The 27071-nt window shown below is 46.7% G+C and overlaps 1 protein-coding gene across 4 annotated transcripts; it reads left to right on the top strand.

Moving 5' to 3' along the window:
* Window positions 1–894: 894 nt before the first annotated feature.
* On the top strand, window positions 895–26698 carry trim9 (tripartite motif containing 9). 4 transcript variants are annotated; one of them, XM_069160552.1, is made up of 11 exons: window positions 896–1833; window positions 11547–11642; window positions 12334–12456; window positions 17570–17680; window positions 17864–18017; window positions 18266–18411; window positions 19858–19996; window positions 21451–21489; window positions 22736–22985; window positions 23414–23576; window positions 24093–26698. In XM_069160552.1, the coding sequence occupies exons 1-11, from the start codon at window positions 997–999 to the stop codon at window positions 24168–24170; spliced, it is 2136 nt and encodes a 711-aa protein (XP_069016653.1). In that variant the 5' UTR covers window positions 896–996; the 3' UTR covers window positions 24171–26698. The 4 variants fall into 4 exon arrangements, with proteins under 4 accessions (XP_069016654.1, XP_069016653.1, XP_069016651.1 ...); XM_069160550.1 differs by having other exon boundaries at window positions 22736–23039; XM_069160553.1 differs by lacking the exon at window positions 21451–21489 and having other exon boundaries at window positions 895–1833.
* Window positions 26699–27071: the final 373 nt, after the last annotated feature.

Raw genomic sequence — 27071 nt, 5'->3', positions numbered from 1 at the left:
ATCAAACTCATTTTTCAGACCTGGATGATACAAACACTTTTATATACAGACTGTGGCTCCATAGACTTCCATTTAACTTCTCTCATGTGACTGTGTTTCTGGAGGCTATAAAAGTTCTGTTGTTGGCTTTGGACAAAAAATCTTCACTTTTCTAGATTCAAATTGATCAGCATCATGTGACTAATGTAAAAAGTCCTGCTTGTCCCTGTAGTCTTCTTCGGACACTCAATTAACAGAATCTTATATTCTATATCATTGTTAAATAATCTGGTTGCCTATACTTATATAAAACTTGTCCTTTTTTTTCAGAAATGAAGCCAAATATTTCACAAATGTAACCAACAATTAAAAAGTGCATTGTTTTTGTGTGTTAGGGAGATTTAAAATGAAAATATAAAGGAAACCGGTTCAAGTTCTTCATTTAAATATTATAATGCAACTTTTGATGCAGCTCCATTTTGCTGATAATGCAGGAAGAGATTGATACTATGAACACTTATTCCACCAGCAGACTAATCAGATTAACTGAGCATTTCTTAAACAACACAACATTTTCTTTGGATTAATTCTCCTCATAGAAGCACATGAAGGGTTAATTTCTAATTAATGGACAGTTAACTCTCACATTTTATTAATTTATTCAGTATTTTATTTTTCATTGTTCCCTTTAATCCCTAAAACAGAGTTTGGACTGAGTTTTGTGATGCAGAGACTTTATATCTGCTGCACATCTCTCTGTAAAGCGCATTAAGGAGCTGATTGACAGCGCACTGCTCCAATGGTTGTCTGGAGCCTCTGCTCGTCCAATAGTAGCCCTCCCTGAGCTGACGCTACCCTCCTATTGGTGGAGACTGCTGGTCTCCTCCTCGGTGCTGGTTCCTCTCCTCTGGTCAAGGTTGCATTTGCAGCAGCAGCAGCAGCATCAGGACGCAGCGTATCTCCGAGTGATCACCGAGGAAACGTCTCCTTCCTTCAGAGGAATCTCCCGCAGCAGCCATGGATGAGATGGAGGAAGAGTTAAAGTGCCCGGTGTGCGGCTCCTTCTACCGGGAGCCCATCATCCTGCCCTGCTCACACAACATTTGCCTGGCCTGTGCCCGGAACATTCTTGTGCAGACCCCCGACGCGGAGTCTCCTCAGAGCAGCCGAGCGTCCGGCTCCGCGGTGTCCGACTATGACTACCTGGATCTGGATAAGATGAGTCTGTACAGCGAGGCGGACAGTGGCTACGGGTCCTACGGGGGCTTCGTCAGTGCACCGACCACCCCCTGCCAGAAATCACCCAACGGGGTCCGGGTCTTCCCCCCGGCTGTCCCCCAGCCTCCTCCTCCGCAGCACCTCCTCCCGCAGCCCGGATCCCTGCCGCCGATTCCCCGCAACTCCTGCATCACCTGCCCGCAGTGTCACCGCAGTCTGATCCTGGACGACCGGGGACTCCGCGGCTTCCCCAAGAACCGGGTCCTGGAGGGGGTGGTGGACCGGTACCAGCAGAGCAAAGCGGCCGCTCTGAAGTGTCAGCTGTGCGAGAAGAGCCCAAAAGAGGCTACGGTGATGTGCGAGCAGTGCGACGTGTTCTACTGCGACCCGTGCCGTATGCGCTGCCACCCGCCCCGCGGCCCGCTCGCCAAGCACCGCCTGGTTCCGCCGGCGCAGGGCCGGATCAGCCGCCGCACCAGCCCCCGCAAGATTTCCACCTGCACAGAGCACGAACTGGAGAACCTGAGCATGTACTGCGTGCAGTGTAAGACGCCGGTGTGCTACCAGTGTCTGGAGGAGGGGAAGCACGGAACACACGAGGTCAAAGCTCTGGGAGCCATGTGGAAGCTGCACAAGGTAAAATGATCTGTGTGTGTGTGTGTGTGTGTGTGTGTGTGTGTGTGTGTGTGTGTGTGTGTGTGTCTGTCTTCTCACGGTGATTCATCATCTTCATCATCCTCTGAGCTGAGCAACAAGTCTGCCTGTAAAACAGTGTTAGCTGTGCTGCACTGCTGCGTGATGTTCATGTTACTGTCGATGTTTGTGGGTGGATGAATCTTACTCCCTGACGTCTTATAAACTCTGAACTCCGTGTGTTTGCTGCATGAATCAGTGAAAAGCTTTGATTGAGATTCAGATCACAATGTTCAGCAGCTGAAGGCCTCGCTGCTCCATCACACCTTGAAACTTTAGAGTCTCAGTGAGGGTTTCAGCTCTGACCGTTTGTCTCTGGAGCAGATTCCTGTCGTTATGCTCGGCTCACTTTGGAGCTTTAATAAGAAGCGGCAGCAGGCTTGAGTGTGGATTGAGGGCTATTTTGGAAGCTGGGTTGTTGTGGGCAAAGAGGGCACAGCTGATCTACGCCTCTGCAGCAGCCCTCACCTCCACGCTCCATCTCTCAGTGAGGAGGGAGGAAAAGGAGACAGATATAGTCCTTCAGCACTCACACACACACACACCCACACGTACTCAGAGAGGGATGTGTCTCAGGGTGTCCAGAAAATAATAAATGCACTGAGCAGCCCACAGAAACACACACACACACTTTCACATTGATACGCTGCTCTCATAACTCCAAACAGCCGTTTCACCGACCCCCACCTCCCCCCGGTCCAATCAGCTCCTCTCGATGGCGCTGTGATAGTGTTACCTCACGTTGATGGAAAAATCAGAGGAGGTTGAGTTTTTCATCTCCATCAGCTGAGAGGTTACCAACCGTTCTGCCTCGTCGTCCTCAGATCTGAACTGGAAACTGGAGTATTTTTAGAAACCAGTCGACGATACCGGCCTACCGGTGCCAGCATCCAGCCGGTGGTCCTGATTCTGGCCTTCATCGCGCCTCCTTCTTCTTCCTCCTGACCTGTCGTCAGAGCTGAGACAGATGGCCGAGAGCTCGGAGCTGGCAGAAATCATGGTGGGCATGTTTCACAGCTTCAGGGTGTTTCTCATACGCTCATACATTCATGTATTTATATCCTGCAGATATACGACGATACTAATGTGTCACCTGTTTGTGTGATGCGCGGAGAAATTCTTACAGCGACGGGACAGGCTTCTTTAAATATCTTCCATGAAGTGCAACTGCCTTCCTTTTAAACCTCGATTGATTTTCAGATGACCTGAAATGTGCGATTTTGCTTGTCTTCTTTTCCAAAATGTTATTTAAGATGTCAGAAAGCACTGTGATGATTTTCTTGAAAGTGGCATCAATAGATTTGTCTCAAAGACGGTGGCGGTCACCATCTTGGCTCCATAGCGGGAAGGGAGGAACCACTGAGCTGTTATCAAACTGCAGAGTGTGGCGGTCGAGGAAGCTGCAGCGAACGCCGTCAAGAAAACACGTTATTTTTCGGTAAAATTAGCCAATGTTGTGACCCTCAATTCTGTGAGACGCCGCTAACCTGTTACGCACAAAGGAAGTCAGTGTCCTAACAGAAGGATGTGATTCGAAACGCAGCCATATTGACCTCATGAAGTTGTTCTGGAGATCCTGCATCATTGACATTCATTTGGAGTCAATTTTGTTTTCCCTTGTTGCTCTGTTTTGGTCTCCACAAACTCCTGAGGGAAACACCTGGCTCTTTAATGGCCGGGCAGGAAGCGTATAATGAGTCCTTAGAGCTTTTTCTTTAAACCCAGCGGCCTGCTGGACACCAGGGTTCAACCACAACAGTGAGCTGAAAGACACTAAAGTCTCTGAAAAGCTGAAGGGAGCTTCGTAATTCTGTGAGCCCTTTAAACAGTTCATATGGAAATATAATAACCAGTCGAGGTTTAAAGTATCACGTGTTCTTTTTATACTCAAACCAGAAAACGTACGTTAGCGTCCTGATTCTCTCGTCATCCTGAAACTGATCAAATCTTTTTGAATATTTTGTCCTCATGAAGTAAAACAGATAAACTGGATCTTGAATCAGTTGTGGCAGAACATTCGTTGCTCCGCCTGTCTATCATTTAATAAGATCTCTTCGGGGTTTTCAATCTTCGTAGTCTCCGTCCGGACAAACTCTGCTCTCTCTCTCTCTTTCTCTCTCTTTATGGGGAAAGACTCAAACTACCTGTCTCCATGGCAACCAAATCCCTTCTGATGTAGTGCAGAGCAGCGGAGGTCTCTAAGATACTGGCCCCACGAGGAATCCATCCCAGATGCTTTACAGCCTCCTCCTCCTCCTCATCCTCCTACTCCTCCTCCTGCTCGGCGTGACCACGTCTGAAACGCTGTGAATCAATTCCACGTTTCCAGAGTGGATCTCAGTCCCAGAAACCCGGAGCAGGAGTGTCGGAGCTGCAGAGCGCGGCTCGCCCGGCGCGGCCGCCTCTTCGTATTTGTGTCAGGAGGTTTAATGTGGTGAACGGGATGTGTGTGTTAATCTGCCTAAATCACATCAAACAGAGTAAAGGGCCGTCGTCATAGTTCAAAATCCACACGCTCTTCACGGATGTCATGAGGGGTCACAGATCTGGGCCACGCTCTGTCACCTCGGTGTGTTTAGAGGCAATTAAAGGTGATTAATGAGGAGCTGCAGGAGGAAGGGGGAGCGGGGGGGATGAGTTTACAGGAGGGGAGATAAATCAGAGGCAGCACAGATCTGAACCCTTTGAAGCTGCATCCATGTGATTTCCAGCTTCAGATTTTCCTTTCCCGGTGTGCACATGTGCCTCCCTGGAATGTGTTTGATCCAAACACCAATACAGGTGACAGATGGATCCTCAAAAACCCAGCTGCCAGTTCCAGTATTAAAACTCTCCTCTCCGTTTCGACTCCGGTGTTTTCATCAGCGTGTCTGGAGGAACTACCTGCAGCCGCCAGCAGCTCGGGGGGTGGGGGGGTGGGGGGGGGTGGGGGGAGCCCGGAGGTGGGAACCCCGACATCCTCTCCTGCTTTATCCCATCCTGCCTGCTGACAGTAATGAGGCTGGCTGTCAGTCTGGAGCTGCGGTGTCCGTCAGTCCTGCTGTGAAGCGGCTCACCAGTCAAGACATCAGCAGCAGGAAACTGTCCGTCACTGAACACCTACAAACTCAATCAGGGAGGAGGAGAAACGCACTAAATGTTTGACAAAACTACGGTTGGTGCAATCAGGAGGTTGTAGTTGAGTCATTATCGTACAGATGATTAAATTGAACCGTCTTTTTCTGTTCGTTTGACTTTGACCTCCAACAGCCGACAGATCGCCTCCAAGTTCTCGCCTTTTTTTTGTGCCTCTTTTATGTCGCTAAATCACAGATTTTTATGTCAATTAAAGCTCTTTGAATTACAAGCTGCGTTCAAATGGACCTCGTGAGCTCGTGGTTAAGAAACACGGAAAGTCGTGTGCGCCGTATGCTTGGTGGGGAGGGCGTCTAGAAGCCACAGAGGCTAACAGTTTATCAGGCTAATAGGAAATACAAAGTCACAGAGGGAAAATGAGATCAACATTTTCGTCAGATGTAGACTATTATCTAAGTTATGAAGACAAACTCTACATGACTATATATCTACATGACTATATATCTACAATATATTAGCTTAACATCCAACCGAACATGAACTTCCATGACCTCTGACCTTTCTGTAAACAAACACGTCACAACTGGTGAACTCGAGGCTTATAGGACATTTAGACTTCCGACGTGGTGACTACCACAAGAGGGCGCCGTTCGTACGGACTCTTCTCTGTACACGGCGAATACGACAACGTTGAACGTAGCACGGTCAGGTCTGAAAAATGAGGCCGATACAGAAGCTGCAGTACCACTGAGGGCCATTAGCGGCTCCAAAGATCCTCCTGCTTGTAAAGCGTGTTGTGTCTGCTGTTTTGTGGCTCTCTGCAGATATAAAGCTGATTGTTTGATGCTCTCAGATGTGACGAGGACATTGTCACAGTGGGGGTGTTCCATGTCTCCGAGCGTTTACTCTGACGCTCCTGCGCTGATATTGACGCCTCCAGCTGCCGTGTAAGGAGATTATCTGTGTAAATGTTAATGAAGGAGGGAGATGAAGAGCGGGACAATGAGAGCGACGGTGCGACCTCGGATGTCCCGAAGAGAGGAAGTGAGGCGGAGACAGCAGGTAAAGTTTGGAGGTTTCACGTCCAGTCTGCTGAAACGCCGATGGCTTTCTCCTCTGAACGTCTCCGGGTGGAAACACTGACTGAATGTGTCAGCTTCCTGCAGGCGTGGAGATGAAGATGATGAAGATGAAGAAGATGAAGAAGATGAAGCCCACTGGGCCAATCCTCCTTTGTGGTTCGACTGAGAAAAGATAACGAAGAAGTCAAAATGTTTAAAACGGCATAACTGATGCTGCTGGCTGCATCCGGATCATCAGCCCACTTTAAAAGAGGGCAGCAGCTGCGTCAACAGGAAAGGGTTAAAGCTCTGACCCTGTTTTAACCACCCTCATTCCCATATTTATCATCAGCATCATCGTCATTGTCCTGATCAGAGAGACCGACCTGGAAGTGGTGTAATGATCCAGCAGAGTTTAATGAGCTTCTGATACGGCTGAAACGCACATTTTCCGTCTTTAATTTCACTGAATAGTTTCAGATTAAATCGTGCATCATCACGACAGAATAACAGGAGGCAGCCTATTCCTTTATTCAGCAGAGTGGGACACAAACATGTGGACAGGCGGACTAACGCGCAGCGAGCAGCAACGGCTCCTTGTCCTCATTGGAGGTCGGACCAGGTTGCGTGGAAGCTGCAGTAAAAACAGCTTCGGCTGCTGTGGACTCTGCAATGCCAAGTAAATCGCGAAGATGTGATGGAGGAGTCGGACTGCAGTCGCTTTCAGATCTCCGATTTCAGATTTTCAAACCAGCAGCTGTTCTCCTTCACGACGTGTTTGTGGCTCCCCTGCAGGTGTCTGTTTAAAAGGACGCTTTGTTCCCGTCAGCTGGTCCGATCTGTCCTCAACCCACCATGTAGTAGACTGCAGGTTGCCATGGCAACAGCACAGAGGCTGTACACGCTGTCCCCCTGCAGTCGGTGATGGTTGAACTAAATATTTATCCAACATGTCTGCGGAATTTGATTTTTATAAAAATGACACTCCGACTGAAACCAGAGGTGTCTGTCAGACCAAATCTCAGCCCGTGGGCCTCAGGTTGGGCCTCAGCGGGATAAAAGGAGAAGTGAATGAAGTAGATGATGTGAAAAGGAAAATCAGAGGGAGAACTTTTTGTTTTTCCTGAATAGATTCTCTTTTCCAACCCTCACAGGAGCTTGAACTCCTCTGCAGGTTCTTCCTGACCATGTGTGTCACACGACACGTTAAAACCCGCAGGTAGTCGTGCCGATCGTCTTTGTCAGGCGTCGTCCTCGCTGATAAGAATAGATCGTGCTGCCCCACTTCCTGCTGCGGCGTCCCAGGTGTCCGTGGAATCAGGACTCAGACGGAGGAACTCGGAGAGCCTCGTTATGATGATCACTGTTGGAGTTTCCTGGTTTCTGTGTGTGGATAGTTAACGACTTCTGCATTATAGATGGCGGCAGATATCACAGATGAATAATGCAGCGGACACTTAAGTTCTGCTGGTGGAGGCTGGACGGAATCCTGTTTAAACACCGGAGAGAGTCACAGTCTGTCTGAGGACAAACTTCTCTGACGGGAGAGAGCTTTAACAGCAGAGAGTGTCCCGGTACGGTAAATATTAACGTCAGGGTAAACATCACAATAAACCGCTAACATCACTGTGAACATCCCGTTAACGGTAAATATGTTAAACCGTTAACATGAGGTAAATGTCAGTGACATGATACCTCCTCCTATCCTTCCCTCTTCCTGTTTTCCTGTCCCTCCCCTTGTCCTTCTGTTCTCCTTCACTCCTCCTGTCCTTCTTCTTTCCTCCTGTCCTCTTCTGTCCTCCTGTCGTTCCTCCCTCCTCCTGTCTTCCTGTCCTTCTTCTGTCGTCCTTCCCTCCTCCTGTCCTTCTTCTTTCCTCCTTCCCTCCTTCCCTACTCCTGTTTTCCTGTCCTTCCTCCCTCCTCCTGTCCTTCTTGTTTCCTCCTTCCTGTCCTCCTTCCCTCCTCTTGTTCCTCCTCCCTCCTCCTGTCTTCCTGTCCTTATTCTGTCCTCCTTCCCTCCCCATGTCCTCCTGTCCTCCTTCCCTCCTCCTGTCCCCTCGGACCCGGTCTTTAATCTGTCCTCTTGAACAGATTGTTCAGTCCTCTCGTCCCAGAGCTGCCGGTGAATTATTCATGCGCTGCACGTGTTCCCACTCTGTTTAATTACTGAGATGATGATTTGTGCTCTCAGATATCAGGGACATCCTAAGCCCCGCCCACCACTTCATCAGACCCTCATCCAAACATCCAGCATCCTCCTCTGTCTCCTTCTGTCTCACGACGCTTGTCCCTCCACTGTCCATGAACATGATGTTGCATCCTGAGGACAGCTCCGAGTTGATCTGCATTAAAGGAAGTGGAGGACTGTCCCTCTATCATGGGAGCTTAAATCACAATCATGACGGAGAAATCTATCTGCAGGAAATAAAAATGCAGAATCTGGAATGATGAGATGTAAATATTCTGCATGATAAGTTCACTGTATGTGTTCTCATAAATCACAGAAGAAATGACGGAAACCTCATTATGTTGATGGTTCACGGAGGTTGATAGACGGTGACTCGGTTCTCCAAACTCAAGAAAGCAGAATATAAGAACTGGATTCATCTGTGAAATGGAACCCGAGTCAGCACATCATTCATCTCCTGCAGTTCCAAAGAAGGCTTCATATAAATAAGAATATACATGAGGAGTTCGTTGCAACATGGAGTTGTGCCTCATCCCTTTGAATGGCGTCAGGACCTCCTCACGGTACCACGATATGTGCAGTAGGCCTACTGCTGAATCAGCATCTTGAAGCGCGTTAACTTGAACTCCTTTAAACGTGCACAAAAGAAGTTTCAGGTCTTTGACTGATCTCAATAAACCAAACTGTTGTGCTTCAGCTTCTTTCTTTTTTTTCCAGACAAGTATCTTCTCTGTCTTTAAACAGGAGATGATGTTGAACAACTGTTTCCTTGTTTTAGAATGAATCAGCTGGAAACACAAACTGGTCGTTAAGTTTTTGCCTCCGTTTCCAGATCTTAAAAGTTTATTCTCATAAAGTCATCTTCATCAGTTTGTGTCTCGAGGTCTGTGTCCATCTGCCGACCTGCCGGTGCTGGCACCGCGGTGCTCGTCACCGAGTAGGAAGTCGCCGTAAGCTGTGCAGGAATGAAGCGTCTTCCTCTCTGACCTGGTTATTTAGCGCTGAGTTCAGCAGGCTCTCTAACAGACGCTGCGGAAAAACGCCTCCAGACAATCAAGCGCCTTTCATTTCATCTCGGTCACTGAAAGCTGGCTGACTGCTAACCGGAGTTCCGTCGCTGGATCGGCGAGGAAGAGGAGCAGCGATGAAGGGTAGGTGTGTGAGCGACCTGGCTGGAATGAAGCAGCGGCGTGTGAGTGGTACATGTGAAAGTGATGCCGGCCGCTCGGTCATCTAGGCAGACTGCAGCTGATTGATTTCACAGACTCCTCCTGATACACCTGCCGCCAACATGGCCACTTTGTTCTGCTGCTTTTCATCTGGTGAGTCCGATCAGAAGTCATTCTCTCTTCCTCCTTCAAAGGAGCAGTCTGACACGATGGGCAATTATTTGGTTTCGGTAAACGTAAAGATCTGAGCAGTGACTATGAAGCTGGAAGTGGCTCTAAGCGTCATCCATCAGTGAGGTCACCCTTTGGTTTGTGAACGTTATGAAACCTCCAGTTCAGATTCTGTCCGTTGCCATCTTGCTAGTTCGGAGCAGTTTGGAGCAGGAAGTGACCATATTTGGACAAGCTGGGGGAGGAGCGAGCGGTGGATCTGCCTGATCTGATTGGAAACCTAACGATACTACGTCCCGCCCACCGATAGCTATAACCTGACTGCACCACGGGCCTGTCAATCAAACGGACACTCAAGCCCGCCCCATAAGCACATCTTTTTGAGGCTTATTTTCTAATTAATGGCGGATTATTTTCAGATGGAGCACCAGAAAACTAATAAGAAGGAGCGACTTTAGCTAACAACACCGAGATAACTGGTGGAGACATTTTATTGACTGTATATTTGATGAGAAAAATTGAATGGGAGTCTTTGGAGCCGGAGGCTTTTTGGAGCCGACCTCTAGTGGCACTCGGTGGTATTGCAGTTTAAGGCACTTCTGCATCGGACTCATTTTTCAGACCTGGAAGCTACGAACATTTTTATATGCAGACAATATCAGGCGTCTCAAATCTTCCCTCTAGTGGACGGGTGTGTGTATTACATGCTTTCCTGAGATACTGGGCTGAAACTGAAGCTCTTTGAATCGTGTTTTCTAATTTGCACAGCAAACAAAGTTGGTGTGATGGAAGTCTCTGAAGAACCAAGAAATATTCAGTCACACCTTATGGTTTGTTTGTGTTTGTGTCATAGTTGTTGGACATTTTTTAGACAGATTGATCGTCTCATCCCTTAAAGACCAAACGGTCAGATTTTATTCCTACATGAGAGAACATTTCTTTTGTCTCGGGGGACGTTGAATTGTGAGTCCCTCGTAGCACACAGGAAGCTTCCAGGAGTCCGACACAGTCCAGTTTACATTTGGATCTTTGCTCAGCTGTTCCCAGCCACCCCCTTTGTCCCTCCATCCCAGCTGTCATGGTTTCCCAAACGCTGAGGTCAAAGGTGGGGGCTCCTTCAGACTGATTCTCATTCGACCGTCTCCCGTCAGATTCCAGGAGCTGCGATGGTTTGTTTTCACAGCGTTTTGCTCTTCATCGTTTTATTTCTCTTCCGGAGTTCAAGTCATTTTTTCTTTCTTTGGTTGTTGAACGAACCCCGAACACAACACGGCCCCCAGTGGACGCTTGGTCAGTGGACCGAGGGAGGTTCCCACAGCCTCCTCCTCTCCATCACCTCCTTCTCCACACAGCCTCCTCCATCACCTCCTCCTTCTCTTCTCCATCACCTTTACCTCTTCCTCCTCCTCACACATGACCTTCCCGTGTCTTTTCCCTGCTGTCCAAACAGGACTCTCTCACACAACAACAACAACAGTAGCTCCTCCCATCACGTACGCTGCTCTCAGCTCTTCTTGCCTCGCAGCCTTTAATCCAATAAGAACAATAACATGCAGCAGTGAAATGCGTCCGTGTGTGTCGGCTCTGTGAGCTGGAAGTGACAGTTTGTGTGGGAGGCTATCAGTTCAGTTTGTCTCAGGGGTGAAAACTTCAAAATGTCATCGTCTCAGCAGCTGAGACCGCTGAGGACAGACGGACGGAAGGACGATGTTCAGTGAATGTGTTGAATCTGCATCCAAACTAAACCCTGCTGGGCTGCCGCTGCGTTGCCCTTCCGTGTTAAAGGTCTCAGGAAACCGTTTAAATCTTTTACTTCCTGCATGAAACAGGATGACATTTTTAGGAGAGCTCAAAGAATAAAAGTTGAGGATGTTTCCTCACTGACAAGCTGCCGGGAGTAAAAACACATCCGACTTGTTGATGGTTTAACTGTATATAACGGAGGTGTGTGAGTGCAGTTCTGACCCGTGTACGTCCTCCCTCTGTCCAAAGGGTCAGCTGTCCCAGGCGCTCAACGGCCTGTCAGACCGAGCCACCGAGGCCAAAGACTTCCTGGTCCAGCTGAGAAACATGGTGCAGCACATCCAGGTCGGTAAACACACACAACAACACACAAGAAAACACAAGAACACACAACCAGGGCAGGAAACTGCTGCACAAACAAATAATATGCTCAAAATCACAGAAAAAAAGAAGGTTTAGTCATATTTAAAGTATTTACGTTCAGAACATGACTATTTTAATGAAACACTGAAGTTGTGTTTTCAGCGTCCTCTGCTGTAGATCAGATTCTCACAGTTCAACACATACAACGTTAAAATACTTTCACATCCGGCTCCATAAAGTCCAACAGAAAACTGACTCGGCAGAAAGTGTTTCTGTGCCAGCAGTGATTTTAAATGATGTTGCTCCTCACTCAGCAGCCAGCTTGCTGAGAGATGACTAGAGGAGGAAGGTGGGAGTTAATGCCCTCAGTGATAATCATCAGGCAGTGAGACCCTGAGACATGAGGTGAGGAGGAGGTGAGGAAGAGGAGGAGGAGGTGTGGGAAAGTGGACGGTCTGATGGTGCTGATGCTGATTCAGGAGGATCCTTCTTCTCACACCTGCTCTGCCGAGATCGTCCTTTCCTTCGTTTAACTCCTCTATAATATCTATTATCTTTATATTTTGTCATCCATCACCAGCTGAAGATTTCCTCACACTTTCTGTCTGCAGATGCTCTGACTCTCCGCCCAGTTGTGTCATATTTTCCCCCCTACTTTGTGTTCGTCCTGCAGGAGAACGGCGTGGAGTTCGAGGCTTGTCTGGTGGCGCAGTGTGACGCCCTCATCGACGCCTTGAACCGACGTAAAGCCCAGCTGCTGGCCCGAGTGAACAAGGAACACGAGCACAAGCTGAAGGTGAGCGGCAAGCTGCTCCATGGAAACACACCTGGTGGGTAGATAATAACTCCGCCCACACCTGAGATATGAAAACACACAAAAAATAAGCGGAATGGTCGAATAAATGTCGTCATTTTGGAGCAGGAGCTAAAGTTGTGACTGATGATCATGTTTCATATCGTAGTAGAACTAACTGATGTTACCATGAAAACAGAGTGGACATATCTGCTGCAGAGGAACTGTGCGGATATTTTTCATGGGCTCCTCCCTTCAGTTTCGCCAGCAAGCTTCCTTCGATACTTCTTAGAATAAAGCAAACAAATTAAATATTCAATTTTATATATATATATATTTATATTATAGGTGGCAAAAGAATAAAACACGCAGTTGTATTGAGATGTTTTATTACCAAAGCACATTTTTAGTCATCGACAGGTGATGATTAAGATTTGATGGAGATTTTCATAAAGATCTGATAGAGATTTAATAGATTTGATAGAGATTTTCATAGATTTGATATAAATTCCAGAGGTGTTTGAACCGCCTCGTTTCTCCTGAAACCATCCTCATGGCATTGAACGGTGGACAGCAGTGAGGAGAGGAAGCTCAGATACGTTTGTGCTGAACAGCATCCAATTTCAGGCTTGGACGCTCCGTGTAATCCAGCTTTCACACATGTAGGTGGTTCGAGAAACACGGCCTGTGCGGGGCAACATGTGTGCAACACACACACACTGTTCTTCCTCCTATGAATTAATTTCAGATTTTCTTCCAGGAGCAGCTGTGATTATCAGTTATTGTCTGAAAAAGTGAATGTGAATCATTTGAGGGATTTAGGAGCCACAGTATGACGTAGGTCTTCAAACTTTGCAGGTGAAAATTATGTTAGCAGCTCGTTAGCAGGTTGTCGTCGTTGTTGCTGTGTGACGTAATGTTTGGGCGGAACTGTGCCGCCTGTCGGTATTAAAACCTTCCAGACATGTCCAGCTGATCGATGTGTCTTTTTATTCTTTATTTTTTATGATGGACGGATGTTTCGAGGCGTCTCGGTGCAGGTTTGATTCCAGCAGTCAGCTCGGTGCCTCCGTCAGTCTTCATGCAGTAGAAACACATTTCTGTCTCCACGACAGATCCGATGCTGCTTCTGTGCTGTCAGCTCGGGGTTGTGCTTCCATCAGCGGAGATTCCCTCAGAGTCGGTGCTGCAGGGGAACTTCCCCGTTTTGTTTTTTTTTTATTCCTCGATGTCTCCTGGAGGGCAGCGAGGAGAGACGAGGCTCGTTTTCAGGAGAACGTGGAGCTCCTCTGACTCGACCCGCTTCATTAGCACGTGGTCGTCCTGCAGCGGAGATGCGTCTCTGTCCCGCCGCAGTCCTCACCTTAATGCGGTCCCCTGTACGTCCTCCACATGCAGCATCTCCAACCGTGTTTATTTCCAGATGAAAAGCAGATTGTTGCATGAAACAAAGTGCCAGCTCTGCGTTTTATTTGTGTCCAATCATCAGACTAATGAAGAGATTAATCCCCCAGATGAAGCTCACTGTAGAAGAAACACAGAAAACATGAGATCAATTATGGCATCTCCTACGAAGCTTTCCTGTCACCATGGTGACTGGGATATTTGGAGCTCGTTGTTTTGAAGCTGCGGAGGCGAAGAAGTGGTCCTCTGTGAGTCAGGAGGACGGAGGACAAAGTGTTTGTGGAGGAGGGACGACGGGTCACCGGGGCTCATCAGCTGACCACCGCACCGACACATGTGATTGGTCCGCTAGAGTAAACGCTCAGAGGAAGAAACGTTGACCTTTGTCCTCCTACACTCTGGTTCAAACCATCTCCACATGTCATGTGTAATAGATGTTAAACCATAAAACATGCTTGGGTCGTTAAACCCTGCGTTCACCGACATGATGAAGATGCTGAGCTGCAGTCTTCCTCTTGAAGGATGGTGTTTCAGGCTCCCTGAAAATTGCATTTTTCCACTGGAGGTAATTTTCTGTCTTATAGGAAGCCGTTCTTCTTAGTTTGTGTCAGAAAGAGATGAAAATCCCCTCACAGAGCCTTTAAACTGTTTTAATTGATTATCCATCATGGAGAGAAGTTCGGAGACAATGAGCTGCTCTCCTCTTTCAGAAAGGTCTGACTTTCGAGCAGAGAAGCATCTGATTTTTGGGGAACAAAATCTACAACACGCCACTCGCAGCGCGTTGAGCTGACTGTTCTACCAGCATCTTCAGAACTCACTAGTCAGCACATTAGATCCTGTTTGCTGAGTCGGTACAAAAAACAAAATGTAAAGGAAAAAGTGGTTTTAGGGTGAAAATGTTTTGGTTTGGCTGATCACAGTGATGATAACCATTCAGTGTTTGCACTGATTAATGTTTGGACTGAAATGCTAGTAGTTTCCCCGTTTCCAGTCTTTGTGCTAAGCTAAGCTAGTTAGCTCTCATGGAGCTCTTTGATTGAACAGAAGAGTTTGCGTCTCCAACTTTTCCTTCAAACCGTCCGTCGTCTTTAAAGCTTGTCTCCGTGATGAAGAGGATGAGATTCATGGTGACACATCTTCAGCACTGAGACATGAAAACAGCAGCGTGCTCCTTTAAAGTAACACAGAGACTCTATTAAATATGATCAAAACCAGGCCTCTGCTGTCGGCCTCATTCCTTCAGACTGATGAAGATCACAGCAGCGCAAAGTGAATCAGAAACCACGTCGCTCTTCATCTTCGTCTTCTCTCTGCCATTGGATGCTCCGACCTCTGGACACCAGCCGGCCTCTCAATGCCTGCTCTCAGGCTGGTTTTTTATTCCTGCTGTAGTGATGCCGGTCCTCCCTGCTGACTCCTCCTCAGTGTTCTCCAGGAGGTCCCTGCTCCCCAGAGTCTTCCTCACTGTTGAGGAAGTTTGGATTCCGAGAGGAACTGAGGAAACACGAAGAGGCAGAGATGGAGGGATGAGTTCTTCCTGCAGCAGAGACTGTTGGAGGGAGGATGGGCATGAAATATTCAGGATGTTATTCACAACTACATCTTTAAAAGTCTGTCAGTCAACCGAAGGGACGGATCATCAGTCGTCTTTGTTGAGTTTCTAAAAAAGTCATTACAGTTTCCCAGAGTTTAAATTCTGAACATGTTCAGTTTACTGCTGATAAAATTTATAAAAACAGGAAATAATCAGAATGAAGAAGGTTTAATTTGGGATTTTGGCAGCAATATTTTTGAGAAAAAAATGGGAAATAGTTGCAGATTGTTTTTCTCGTGGTGCGATCTGCTGAATTGTTTCAGCTCTGATCCTGTTCTGGTTCCAGCTTCCTAAATATGAAGATTTGCTGCTTTACATCATCAGTAATTGAACATTTAAGACAGTTGAGGAGGCTGCAGCCTCAGGAGGCCGCGATGCTGCAGTGTCCTAATAATCCAACAGAAACAGGAGGACATGCAGGACGTCCTCTTCTGTCTTGAAAGCTGTTTTCATCACAGGTTCTGTGTCACTGCTGGTTGTAACGTTGGATCAATCATGTGACAGGGGTCAGTCAGTGATGAAGTCCTGGACTCGAACCCTCCTGTAATCTGTGGTTTATAAATATTATGAAGGACAGGATGGGAATAATGTTCCTGTTAAATCACAGCACACTGTCCTCATCCAGCAACTACAGAGACGGACGTCTCCCTCAGGACGAGGCAGGAGGACAAATGTTGGACTTGAAATCTCCTCCAAATGAATATAAAGTGTCTTTGTGTAGATTTGAAACAACAGTTCATATTTCTGATGTGACTTTTTTTTGTGTTTCCACCACCGTATGAAAATCAAGAGGCTGAAAAATCTCTTATTTGAGTTTAACATGTAGGTTTGGGAGTTCTGCAGCATGTTGAGCTGCTGGGACTCTGACAGAGAAACTGTGTCCTCCCTCAGCAGAGACTCTGTCCTCCATCACTGTGTCCATATCTCTTCCACAGCTCTCCTACAGATGTTAGATGTCCTCCTCCCTCGGTTAAACTCAGATGAATGAATCCTCCCCGCTCTGATTATCTCGTCATTGTGCTGTTGTTGTGGCTGCCGGCAAATTTCAGCTGATTTAAAGCAGATTTCAGGAGGGATGGCTGAACGCGGAGTCATTCAGAAGACAGAGCACAGAGAGGACAAGAAGTTTCCTGTTTTATGCTGTCCTCTGTGAGTTCAGAGGAGGGACAGCAGCAGCAGTGAGAACTCCTCCTGTCTGTCTCTCAGAGGACAACCTGCTCTTCATGTATGTTCTCCGAGTCGGTATTCAGGATGATTCTTCTTTCAGATGGCAGCAGTGAAGTTTCTGTTTCCTAGCAACCGTGGGTCCAGCAGCTCCCCCTGTTCTCAGTGATGGAGGAGGAGGAGGTGGACATTAGCAGAGTCAGAGTGGGGTGTGGGGGGTGTCTCCTGACTCATTTATATTCAATCAGATCGATCATGTATATCACTGCATGTGAAGAGAAGACTCTTCCTCATCACTGATGAAGATAATGTTTGAGTCAGATGAGACAAAAATCTCAGTGAATCATTGTCACTGCTGAGCAGAATTAATCTCCTTCGTCTCTGATTATGATTATGATGATGATGATGATGACGATGACGATGATGACTACATCGTGTGAAAACAAAATGTCACTTTCTTTCCTCCTCCTCCTCCTCCTCTTCACTCCGTCTGTGTCTCGAGGGAGAAAATTTAGCCGATCAATCACTGACAATCCTGCTGCTAATCTCATTATTGGTATTCCTGCTGCTCTTCATCCATTAACAGTTCGGTTTAATCTGTGTTATCATCCTCTTCCTCCCCCTCTTCCTCCTATTCCCCCTCATCTTCCTCCTCCTCTTCTCTCTGTTCCTCTGCCCTTATTCCTCTCATATTTTCTTCTTCATGTCCTTTCTTTTCTTCCTCTCTTCAGTTTCATCTTCAGTCTCTCTGATATTTTCTCTCTTGATTAAAGTGTTTTTTCCTTCATGTTCCTCTGATTAAAAGAAAAGGCCGAAGATTAACATGTGATTATCTTCTTGTTATTGTAGAAGTTTATTAGACTTGCAAAACTAATTCTCTCGTGGCTCTTCCTCTTCACCCTCTCCCTCCTCCTCTCCCTCCTCTTCCTCCTCCTCTTCCTCCTGCCCCAGGTGGTGCGGGATCAGATCTCCCACTGCACGGTGAAGCTGCGTCAGACCACCGGTTTGATGGAGTACTGTCTGGAGGTGATCAAGGAGAACGACCCCAGCGGGTTCCTGCAGGTAGAGTCTTTTCTTCTTCACGTGATGAAGAGGAGCAGGAGGAGTGTTGACCTCTGACCTCTGAGCAGCTGTCAGCGTTCATGAGATGATGATGAGGAGATGATTTTCTCACAGGCCGTGTTTCAGTAGTTCTGACGACTCGTCTGTAAACTCAGTGAATAATGTTCCCGGTCCGTCTGTCAGATCTCGGACGCTCTGATCCGGAGGGTCCTGATGACGGAGAGTCAGTGGGGGAAGGGAACCCTCACCCCAAGGATGACCAGCGACTTCGATCTGACTCTGGACAGCGGGCCACTGCTGCAGACCATCCACCAGCTGGACTTCGTGCAGATGAAAGGTAACGGACACTTCCTGTTGTATTTAGGTCTCTGATGAATTTAAAGTCAGCTCCTTCCTGATGGGACCTGTTTGTAAATCTGTTTGATTTCCGAATGAAGCTGCTGAAATATTCAGTCATAAAGTTGTTTTTTTTACTGAGATAATCTATTAATTAATTCGTTTATTGAGTATTGATCTGTGTGGACGTCCTCTGGTGTCTCGGTGGACTCTAACCTCCACTCTACCCCAACCCCCAACTCCCTTCAGTCCCAGCTGCTCCCATGCTCCAGCTGGAGGAATGCTGCACTCAGAACAACAGCGCCACGTTGTCATGGAAACAGCCGCCGCTCTCCACCATCGTCGTGGACGGGTACATCCTGGAGCTGGACGACGGGAACGGGGGTCCGTTCAGGGTAGGTGGGATTTATCTGTGACACATGATGACATCATCACTTCCTGTTTTTCAGATTCATGTTTCGAGGAACAAACAAAGAGAATCACTTTCATCTGTCTCCACAAAGACTCTCTGTTTGGTACCGGGGGGTGGGAGGTGAAAGCCGTGTTTGTAGTCGATGTTGTACTGCTCTGCTCGCAGCAGCAGGTCATGTGACTCGGGCATGGCCGGGCATCGGATGACACGGCGTCCGGAGAGAGGGTCAGCTGTCGGCGCCGATGATCCTGCAGGATTGTGATCCGGCATCAAAGCGGTTCAGCGTGTAATCCATCCTCCTCAGACCACCCCACCCCCCGAACACTGAAGCCCCCGCTTTGTTACGACAGGAACTCAAACCGCCTGATTGATCCTGCCAGAATAAAGGCAGAGGATATCTGAACTGTGGTTGGGAGATCTCCTCCTTCTCTCAGGGTTTTAACATGTTTTGATGTCTCTCAGCTCTGATTGTTACTTCATCTTCTAGTGAAGAAACTCACGAGTCGTTCATCTTAAAATGGAGGTTTTCTCTGTAAAACGATGAACCTGAGGCCTCACAGACTCTCGGAGGTAGAACGATACGTTCTGACGTACAGAGGGAAAACAATTTGGATCTGAAAATCTAAAAATTACTGAAAAATAAAGAGGCTTTGTTCAGTGAGAGATGGAGTCAGAACACAGTTTAAACGCACTTAGCACGGTGGAGGTCAAAATATATAACACAACATTTCCTGTTTAAACTCAGTCACGACTGTGATATGATTAATTCATACTTCCATATATTTCTCCAAACTGTAGTTTTTGTTGTGAGAACTTTGACTCAGAAATAACACGCAGAGAAAACAGAACATTTTATTTTTCAGAAACATCACTGTGAAGAAATCTTGTTCCATCATAACTTCTTTAAATCTCCACAACTTCAGACTATATGTATTGTACCAGTCACATACTAAATGATGGCAGGCCAACTTGAGTGTACGTTTGTGTCCTGTGTTTCTAGCAGCTGTCTGTTGAGGCAGCCGGTGTTTTAATTTAGCTAAAGCAGCCGGTGACCTCTAGAGGATAATTTTCACTTTACTTTCATGATGATTTTGTGACTTTTTTTTGTGTGTTTTTTTTTTTAAATGTTTTTGAGCCCCTCCATGATTCCATGATTTAATTCCAGAGAATCTGTTTCCAGATAGTGATGAAGGTCCTCCTCCTCCTCTGTGACTCACGCAGCTCCACTCTGAGCCCGGCGAGTCGCATCCTCGGTTCTATTTATAGTCTGCTGTGGGCGTCCGACCCACGCTGAGTTGTACCAACTCACACTCTCGTGTTTCCTCCCGGCGCGGTCCGAATGGGTCGTTGCTTCAGATTCGGCTCGGTGTCATCGTGACGTACTGCATGTGTCTGCCAGCCTGACAGGAAGTGCTGTGTGTGTCTGCAGGAAGTGTACGTGGGGACGGAGACCATCTGCACGGTGGACGGACTCCACTTCCATAGCACCTACAAGTCCAGAGTGAAGGCCTTCAACGGCAGCGGAGCGGGCCAGTACAGCAAGACCCTCATCATGCAGACCTCTGAGAGTAGGTCTACCTTCATTTGCTGCTCCTCCTCCACCTTCTCCTCCTCCTCCTCTTCCTCTTCACCCTCCTCTTCCTCCTCCTCTTCCTCCTCCTCCACTCAGTCAGGATGTTAAAGTTAGAACCACAGAGAGACGGTCCTGATCTCTGCTGGACTCACAGGTCGTCCTCCTCAATCTGATATTAATCAAATTCAGTAAATATCAGAGTCCATTGATGGGAACCACACGCTCTGAATAAAGATGGATGACGTGTCACCACTTCTTCTCTGTAGAAAAGTGAAGCCTCTATTCAGAGTCTGAGCACCTGTTAGCAGGTGTAGAGATCCAGGTGTTGAAGTCCCGCCTCCTACCTGAATCAAATGTGAGCACCCAACCTTTAACTTCCTGTATTCCAGCTGACATCTCAGACACTCATCATTTTCTTTATAAAATTATTAATAACCGGTATTTTTCCCCTGCAGTGGTCGTGCTTTGTAGCTTCATATATCATGGTGTCTAGAAGGAGGCGGGGCTTTGATACGGCGTCTCTGCCCTCTAATTGCAAATCACATCAGCATCCACTTTTGGGAGATTTTAGCTGTGATGGCGTCCATCTTTAATATTTAGTCTGTAAAACGTCTTTAAAATAATGAGTCCAAAAGATCAGCACTGATTGATTATGTTAGTGTTTTATAATAGTTCCGCTATATACAATAATATGATATTCATAGTTGTGTTTTCATCAGTGTAAAATAACCTAGAGCTAATGATTGTTGCGTTTCCGTTACCTTAGAATGAAGTCTTCTTATCTACAGGTGTATTAACAGGTGTGACACCTCTTGTAATGTGTCACACTCACTCATCGTGATCACAGACGAGAGTCTTGTTTTTTTTCCTCCTTCCAGAGTGACGTGTTTGTTTGACTGAAGTTCAGATCTGAAGATTCATAAACTGCTGCTGTCCACATCTCTTGAGAGAAACACAGAAGACAAATTTCAAGCTGCTTGTTGAGTTAAATATGAGTTTCAAACATCCTACTTTATATTTCCTTTGATAAATACATCATCATAATAATAATAATATTACCATCTGTGATTCGTCTGGCTGTAGCAGGATGTGAATCTGTTTGATGATTTAAATCTTCAGGCGGTCGGTGTTTCATCCTCCCGTCAGTTTAATGCTGCTCTTCATCCATCAGACTCCTCCTCACACACACACACACACACACAGATGTTGACACTCCTCTAACCTCCCTCTTCTCCCTGACCGGACTTCTCTGATTTTCTTTTACTCCCCTCATGTGTAGGAGGAAGACTCGTCAGTGTTCTTTAATTGCTCCTCTGATCATCTATCCGCTGAGCTTCCTGATCATATCTGCTCTCCCTCCTTTCCCCCACCTCCCCCCATCTACACTGTCTGCTTCGCTTAATCTCCCCCCGCCCCCTCCCCCCTCCTCCTCTTCCTCCCACCTTCCAGCTGGACTCCCCCCCTGTGATATTCAGTCTCTAGGCTCAGGTATGGACGGCTCTCCTGTCTGCTCTCTTCAGGTCATTCCATCAGTGCAGTTCTCCATCCGACCAGCAGGCGGCCGTTTGCTGCTCTGTGGGCTGCGTTTGTTAGAGTCCTGTGTTTTATTTCCTGAGAGAAATGAATGTAATGAAACCTTCAGCGGTAGAAGCTGCTGACTGTAACGTTCAGTGGAGCCCATAAAATACAGACGGCCGCCTGTTCGACTCCTCCTTCCTACGTTAGACCGCAGAGACGCTGACCGTCAGGCACGACTGGAAACTTATTGTTGCCATTTAACCTGCTGGGAGAGCAAATAAAAGTCCTAGGGGCCCCTGAAGGCATCGCACTATGCAGGTAGTCTGGGTTGTTTGCTGAGGTTTTCACATCTGCACCACAGAACCAGAACAGTGGACCAGAACACAGAAAACTTTATTTCCATTCAGTAGTCATTAGGGAACCTTTAAAATTACATTTAGAAAAATGATTGCCAGATTTTTGGTAATTTCTCTGGATGAACATCAGAAAGTCGCACAAATTAAATTCTCGTCGAGTCCACTGATCTGAAACACCTCAGCTAATAAAACTAAAGTTATATTTGACAAAACAAAAAAAAATAAATAAACGTGACTGAACGTCCACTTACGAGCTTTCTGCAGAGCTTTCAGCTGCACCTTGTCAGCTGAGTGGAGTTTGATCCGTTGCCATGGAGACTATCTCCCGGCAACAGATCGAGCTGCATCTGCTGATGAAGACCAGCCGAGCAGAGTCCTCTCTGGTGATGAAGAGCGTGGTTGAAAGCTCCAGAATAAGCTTGTAGGAGTTTTCAGAGTTCAGAAATGCTTTTTAAATTATGATAATTAGATCATGAATAATTTATTGATCTGAATGTCACGAGCTCTTCCAGCAGGTACCAACTAAGATTTGCAGACTTGTCTGACGCAGGTTTGATGTTATAGAAATTATTAAGAAATATTAAGAAATATGAATGATGATTAAGAATTCTTAAGAAATATTAATAATGGTTATGGATTATTAAGATTGATTAATAGTGATGAAGTCCTGTCATAGAGTCTAAGGATTATTAATCTTCATAGTGATGTTGACTCTTCCTCTCATCTCTCATATTGTTGCTCCATCAATGTAGATATGTTAATAACATGTAGATTCATGTCATGTGTGTGAAGTCGTGGTCACCATCAGGTCTTGTGATGTCATTAATAAACAGTGTGTTTTCCCCTCCCCTTGTGTGCAGTTGCGTGGTTCACCTTTGACCCCGCCTCCGCTCACCCGGACATCATGTTCTCCAATGACAACCTGACAGTGACGTGCAACAGCTATGACGACCGCGTGGTCATGGGAAACTCTGCCTTCTCCCGCGGCGTCCACTACTGGGAGATGACCGTGGATCGCTATGACAACCACCCCGACCCTGCCTTCGGCATCGCCCGGAGTGACGTCCTGAAGGACGTGATGCTGGGGAAGGACGACAAGGCCTGGGCCATGTACGTGGACAACAACCGCTCCTGGTTCATGCACAACAACTCGCACACCAACAGGTAAAGGAAGTGACAGAGAGGAAGTGACGAACAGGAAGTGACAAAAAGGAAGTGACGAACAGGAAGTGACAAAAAGGAATTGACAGAAAGGAAGTGACAAAAAGGAAGTGACAAACATATGGAGGTGGAGTTTACTACTGATTTTGGACCACAAACACACAGTTTTATGATCCTTTATGGAAGTTTTAAGTACAAATTTAAAAAGTTTATCTCGCCAAAATAAAAGTTATCAGCAAAATATAAATCCACTTTCAAAATAAATTGTGTTTTATATAAAATCTTCCTGCAGCCTTTAAACGTAAAATATTTTTACGTGTGGCTGATCTGCAGGACATCACGACGTCTCTCACGTGTCCTCTCGTCTCTCTCTGTAGGTCGGACGGCGGCATCACCAAAGGCTCCACCATCGGAGTGCTGCTGGACTTCACACGCAGCCTCCTCATCTTCCTCATCAACGATGAGCAGCAGGGCCCCGTGGCCTTCGAGGGCCTGGAGGGAGCCTATTACCCAGCCATCAGCCTCAACCGCAATGTCCAGGTGGGTCATACACACACACACACACACACACACACACACACACACACTGGATCACACACACATGCACACCGCTGGATCACACACACACACACACACACTGGATCACTCTCTCACACACATACACACACACACACACATACTGGATCACTCTCACACACTAGATCACATCAACCTGATCCGTCTTCAAACATGTCTCAGTTCACTTTTTAGCTGCGACCTTTAACTTTGTAAATGTGTTCATGTTCAGCTCTGATAGATGATTGTTATTATTAGAATAAAAGCTGGCAGCAGTTCTTCCTTGTAGGTCAGTGAAGAATCAAGCTGCTTCTTTAAAACCCTGCAGAGATGAAACCTTGAACGAAGACGCTTCAAAAACTCAACTACTTTCTGAGTTCTTTTTGCTCTGACTGGTTATCTTCCTGATGAAAACGCTCCGGTCTCAGAGGAGGTGGTCCAACAGTTCCCCCTGCAGGATGATTCATGAAACACTGTATTAATCTGTGTGTGTGTTCTCAGGTCACGCTGCACACCGGCCTCCCCATCCCCGACTTCTACACCCCCGGAGAGGCCGACCCCACCGGCTCCGTCTGCTGAAGACTCTCCTCAGACCGGGGCGGAGGCAGACCTCCAGGATTTCCCAGGGTGCATCCTGCTAGTCAATACCTCTGACTCTTCCCCGTGAGCACTGAGCCATACCTTCATCATGAACCCTGGACATGTCAACACGGACGGTGCTGTGCCATCTGGACCTTTAATTCTGAACTGATACAGGAAGAGGAACTAATCTCCAGCTGATGGACTCCTCATTATAACATCAGAGAACAGGAAGTGGATCTGCTCTCTGAATGAGAGGACTGACATCACCATCATCTCAGTGTTAGCTTAGCTTAACATAAAGACTGGAAACAGAGGGGACAGTTAGAACGTCCACAGTTCCACCTCTGAAAGATGCTTCTGAGCCGCCAGAACCAGGCTAGGTGTTTCCCTTTGTTTGCAGTCCTTATGCTAAGCTAAGCTAAGCTAACCAGACATGAACGTGGCATCGGTCCTCTCATCTGTGTCTCCACCAGAGAGGACAGTGTCCACAGGACAGAAGTTGTCTCTGTCCAGCTCCTGTCTCTTTCTCAAACTCTGGTCGTGAACATCTCCAGACGCCTGCAGCAGCAGGCGGAGAGCGAGACGTCGTCCTGTGTGTGTGTGTGTGTGTGTGTGTGTGAACGTGTGTGAGGACGCGTCCAGCTGAGGGACGAGCGTCTGTCTCGTCCTCGTCCGTGTAAATGAGACGCTTTTCTTAGTGGCTTCGCTCGTGTGAATCTTCATGTCGTCCGTGAAAGCATCGGCGTGTAAATGCTTCTGGACGCCTTCATGCAGAACAGACAGGTTGATATATCAGACCGGAGGGAGATGAAGGGGGTCAAAGGTCAATGCATCGGACCGGAGGGAGCTGAAGGAGGTGACAAAGATGTTTGAATAAGGTGCGACAGCAGCTCGCTTAGTTCCCGCTTTTTTTTACCGTAGGTGATGACTCCTGGTAGTTTTGTAACATTGTTATTGAGATGATCTATTGCGGAGAGGTGTATAGTTAAATAAGTTATCGATGTTTTTCAATGAGAGTTCATCCTCGTTCCTTTAGTTCACGTAGAGTTATTATTACTGAAAGGAAAAAAAAAGTTTTGTGGCTTTAAAAAAGTCGTTTGTTTCGGAGCTGAGGAGGGGTTTTTTTTAGTTTGATTTCTGACAGCAGGAGACGAGATGCTCTGATGTTTCAGCGGCTTCACGTTCGGGGAACAGCTTCTTTTTTATTCTATAATTAAGCCATGCTAAATGCTAACGCTGACACTGCGGCGCAACACACAGACGATGTGAACGTGATGATGTTTCGCAGGTATAATCTTCAGTATGTTGAGATGAGAAGGGACAGTTGATGTCTCATTTAAGGGAGAGCCACGTTAGCCTGCTAACGTTTGAGGGAGTTAAAGTCTCACGGAGTGTCGTAGCTCTGCGACCTTCACTTCATGTCCAGCAGTCACATCAGGTGCTCTCCTGTGTTCATCTTCGTGGGCGTGCCTTTTCCTCCTCAGCACCAGAACCTTTCGGACTCACGGCTTCGGCAGAGTCAACTGTAACATCTGTGATGCTGACTTTACCTGCTGCTACCAATCTTCTCCATCCTAAAAATTCATTCTGTTTCAGTTGACAGAGGAAACACCAGAGTAGAAGGGAACAGCCCTCCTCCCCCTGTTGGTACACTGACTGTAACTCACTACTGAAGCAGCTGCTGGCAGTCAGCTGTTTCATCTGCAGACTGATGCTGGACGTGCATGTGTTTACTGCAGGGCTGTACAGCTGCAGGGCTGCAGCTCTGACTGATGCAGCTCTAGTCGATGCAGCTCTGACTGATGCAGCTCTAGTCGATGCAGCTCTGGTTGATGCAGCTCTAGTTGATGCAGCTCTTCCCTGGCTGAGTTTCAAGGTGAACCCTTTGTTCAGTCATAATTATCCCGCTGAAAACATCCCGTTCATCTGAGGCTCACTGAGCTCACATTATCGAAGCGTTACACAACCTCAGATTCCAGGACAGACGAACCGTGAAGCTTCAGTTCAGCATGACGGTTCTTGTACGTCCACACACTTCGTTTAAATATTGATCTTTGATCGGAAACTGACCTGAATGTGTTTCTGATGAAGAAGTGTGTGATTGTAACGTTTATTATTTGTAAAGCAGCCAAATCCTCTTTAATGTTCTTCAGAGAAACTTCGAACTACAAAAGGAACACAGTTGCTGGGCGACACCATATCTCCACATGTACATACGTGTGTGTGTGTGTGTGTGTGTGTGTGTTACCTACATTACACCCGCCTTTCTTTCTGCCCTGTTATTCATTGTGTTATGTCATTCTCGATATTCTTCTTTCCGGTGAAGCCGAGATATTTTATAAAACATGAGATATACATGTTAACTCTATGATCTCTATGATTTGAACCCGGTATGGTTACTATGATTGTTCTGATTACATGTCTATCATTACCATAATACTGCTGTTATTATGATAATTTGAAGTATAATATGAGCCTCTGTGTTTCTGTATGTGTGAATATTAAATAAATAGGTGTCAATGAGATTTCAAGATGTCTGGAACATCACTTTATCTATTCATCTCTATCTCTGTCTGTTTATCTACATCTACCTCTATCCATCAATCTCTCTATATAGCTCTATTTATCTCTGTCTATTTCTATCTATCTCTGTAATTTTCGACACGATACAGATCTATCTATCTCTCTACAGCTCTTTCTATCACTATACATACCTATCTATGTCTATACATCTCTATCTAGCTCTATACATCTCTTTCTATCTCTATACATCTCTTCCTATCTCTATACATATCTTCCTATCTCTATACATATCTATCTCTATACATCTCTTTCTACCTCTATACATATCTTTCTATCTATCTCTATACATCTATTCATCTATTTCTGTCTATCTAG

This window comes from Embiotoca jacksoni, unplaced genomic scaffold (genome assembly GCF_022577435.1).
Source record: "Embiotoca jacksoni isolate LCO1_2020_lvr unplaced genomic scaffold, fEmbJac1.0.p SCAF_27, whole genome shotgun sequence".
Classification (NCBI taxonomy): Eukaryota; Metazoa; Chordata; class Actinopteri; family Embiotocidae; genus Embiotoca; species Embiotoca jacksoni.
This window is presented reverse-complemented; position numbering and strand designations above follow the sequence as displayed.

What these genes read in the sequence shown, in the direction of transcription:
- trim9 (XM_069160550.1), top strand. Translation starts at nt 997, where the DNA reads ATGGATGAGATGGAGGAAGAGTTAAAGTGCCCGGTGTGCGGCTCCTTC. An exon ending in CCATGTGGAAGCTGCACAAG is followed by an intron (nt 1,834 to 11,546) that starts GTAAAATGATCT and finishes CTCTGTCCAAAG; the next exon opens with GGTCAGCTGTCCCAGGCGCT. An exon ending in GCCTCAACCGCAATGTCCAG is followed by an intron (nt 23,577 to 24,092) that starts GTGGGTCATACA and finishes GTGTGTTCTCAG; the next exon opens with GTCACGCTGCACACCGGCCT.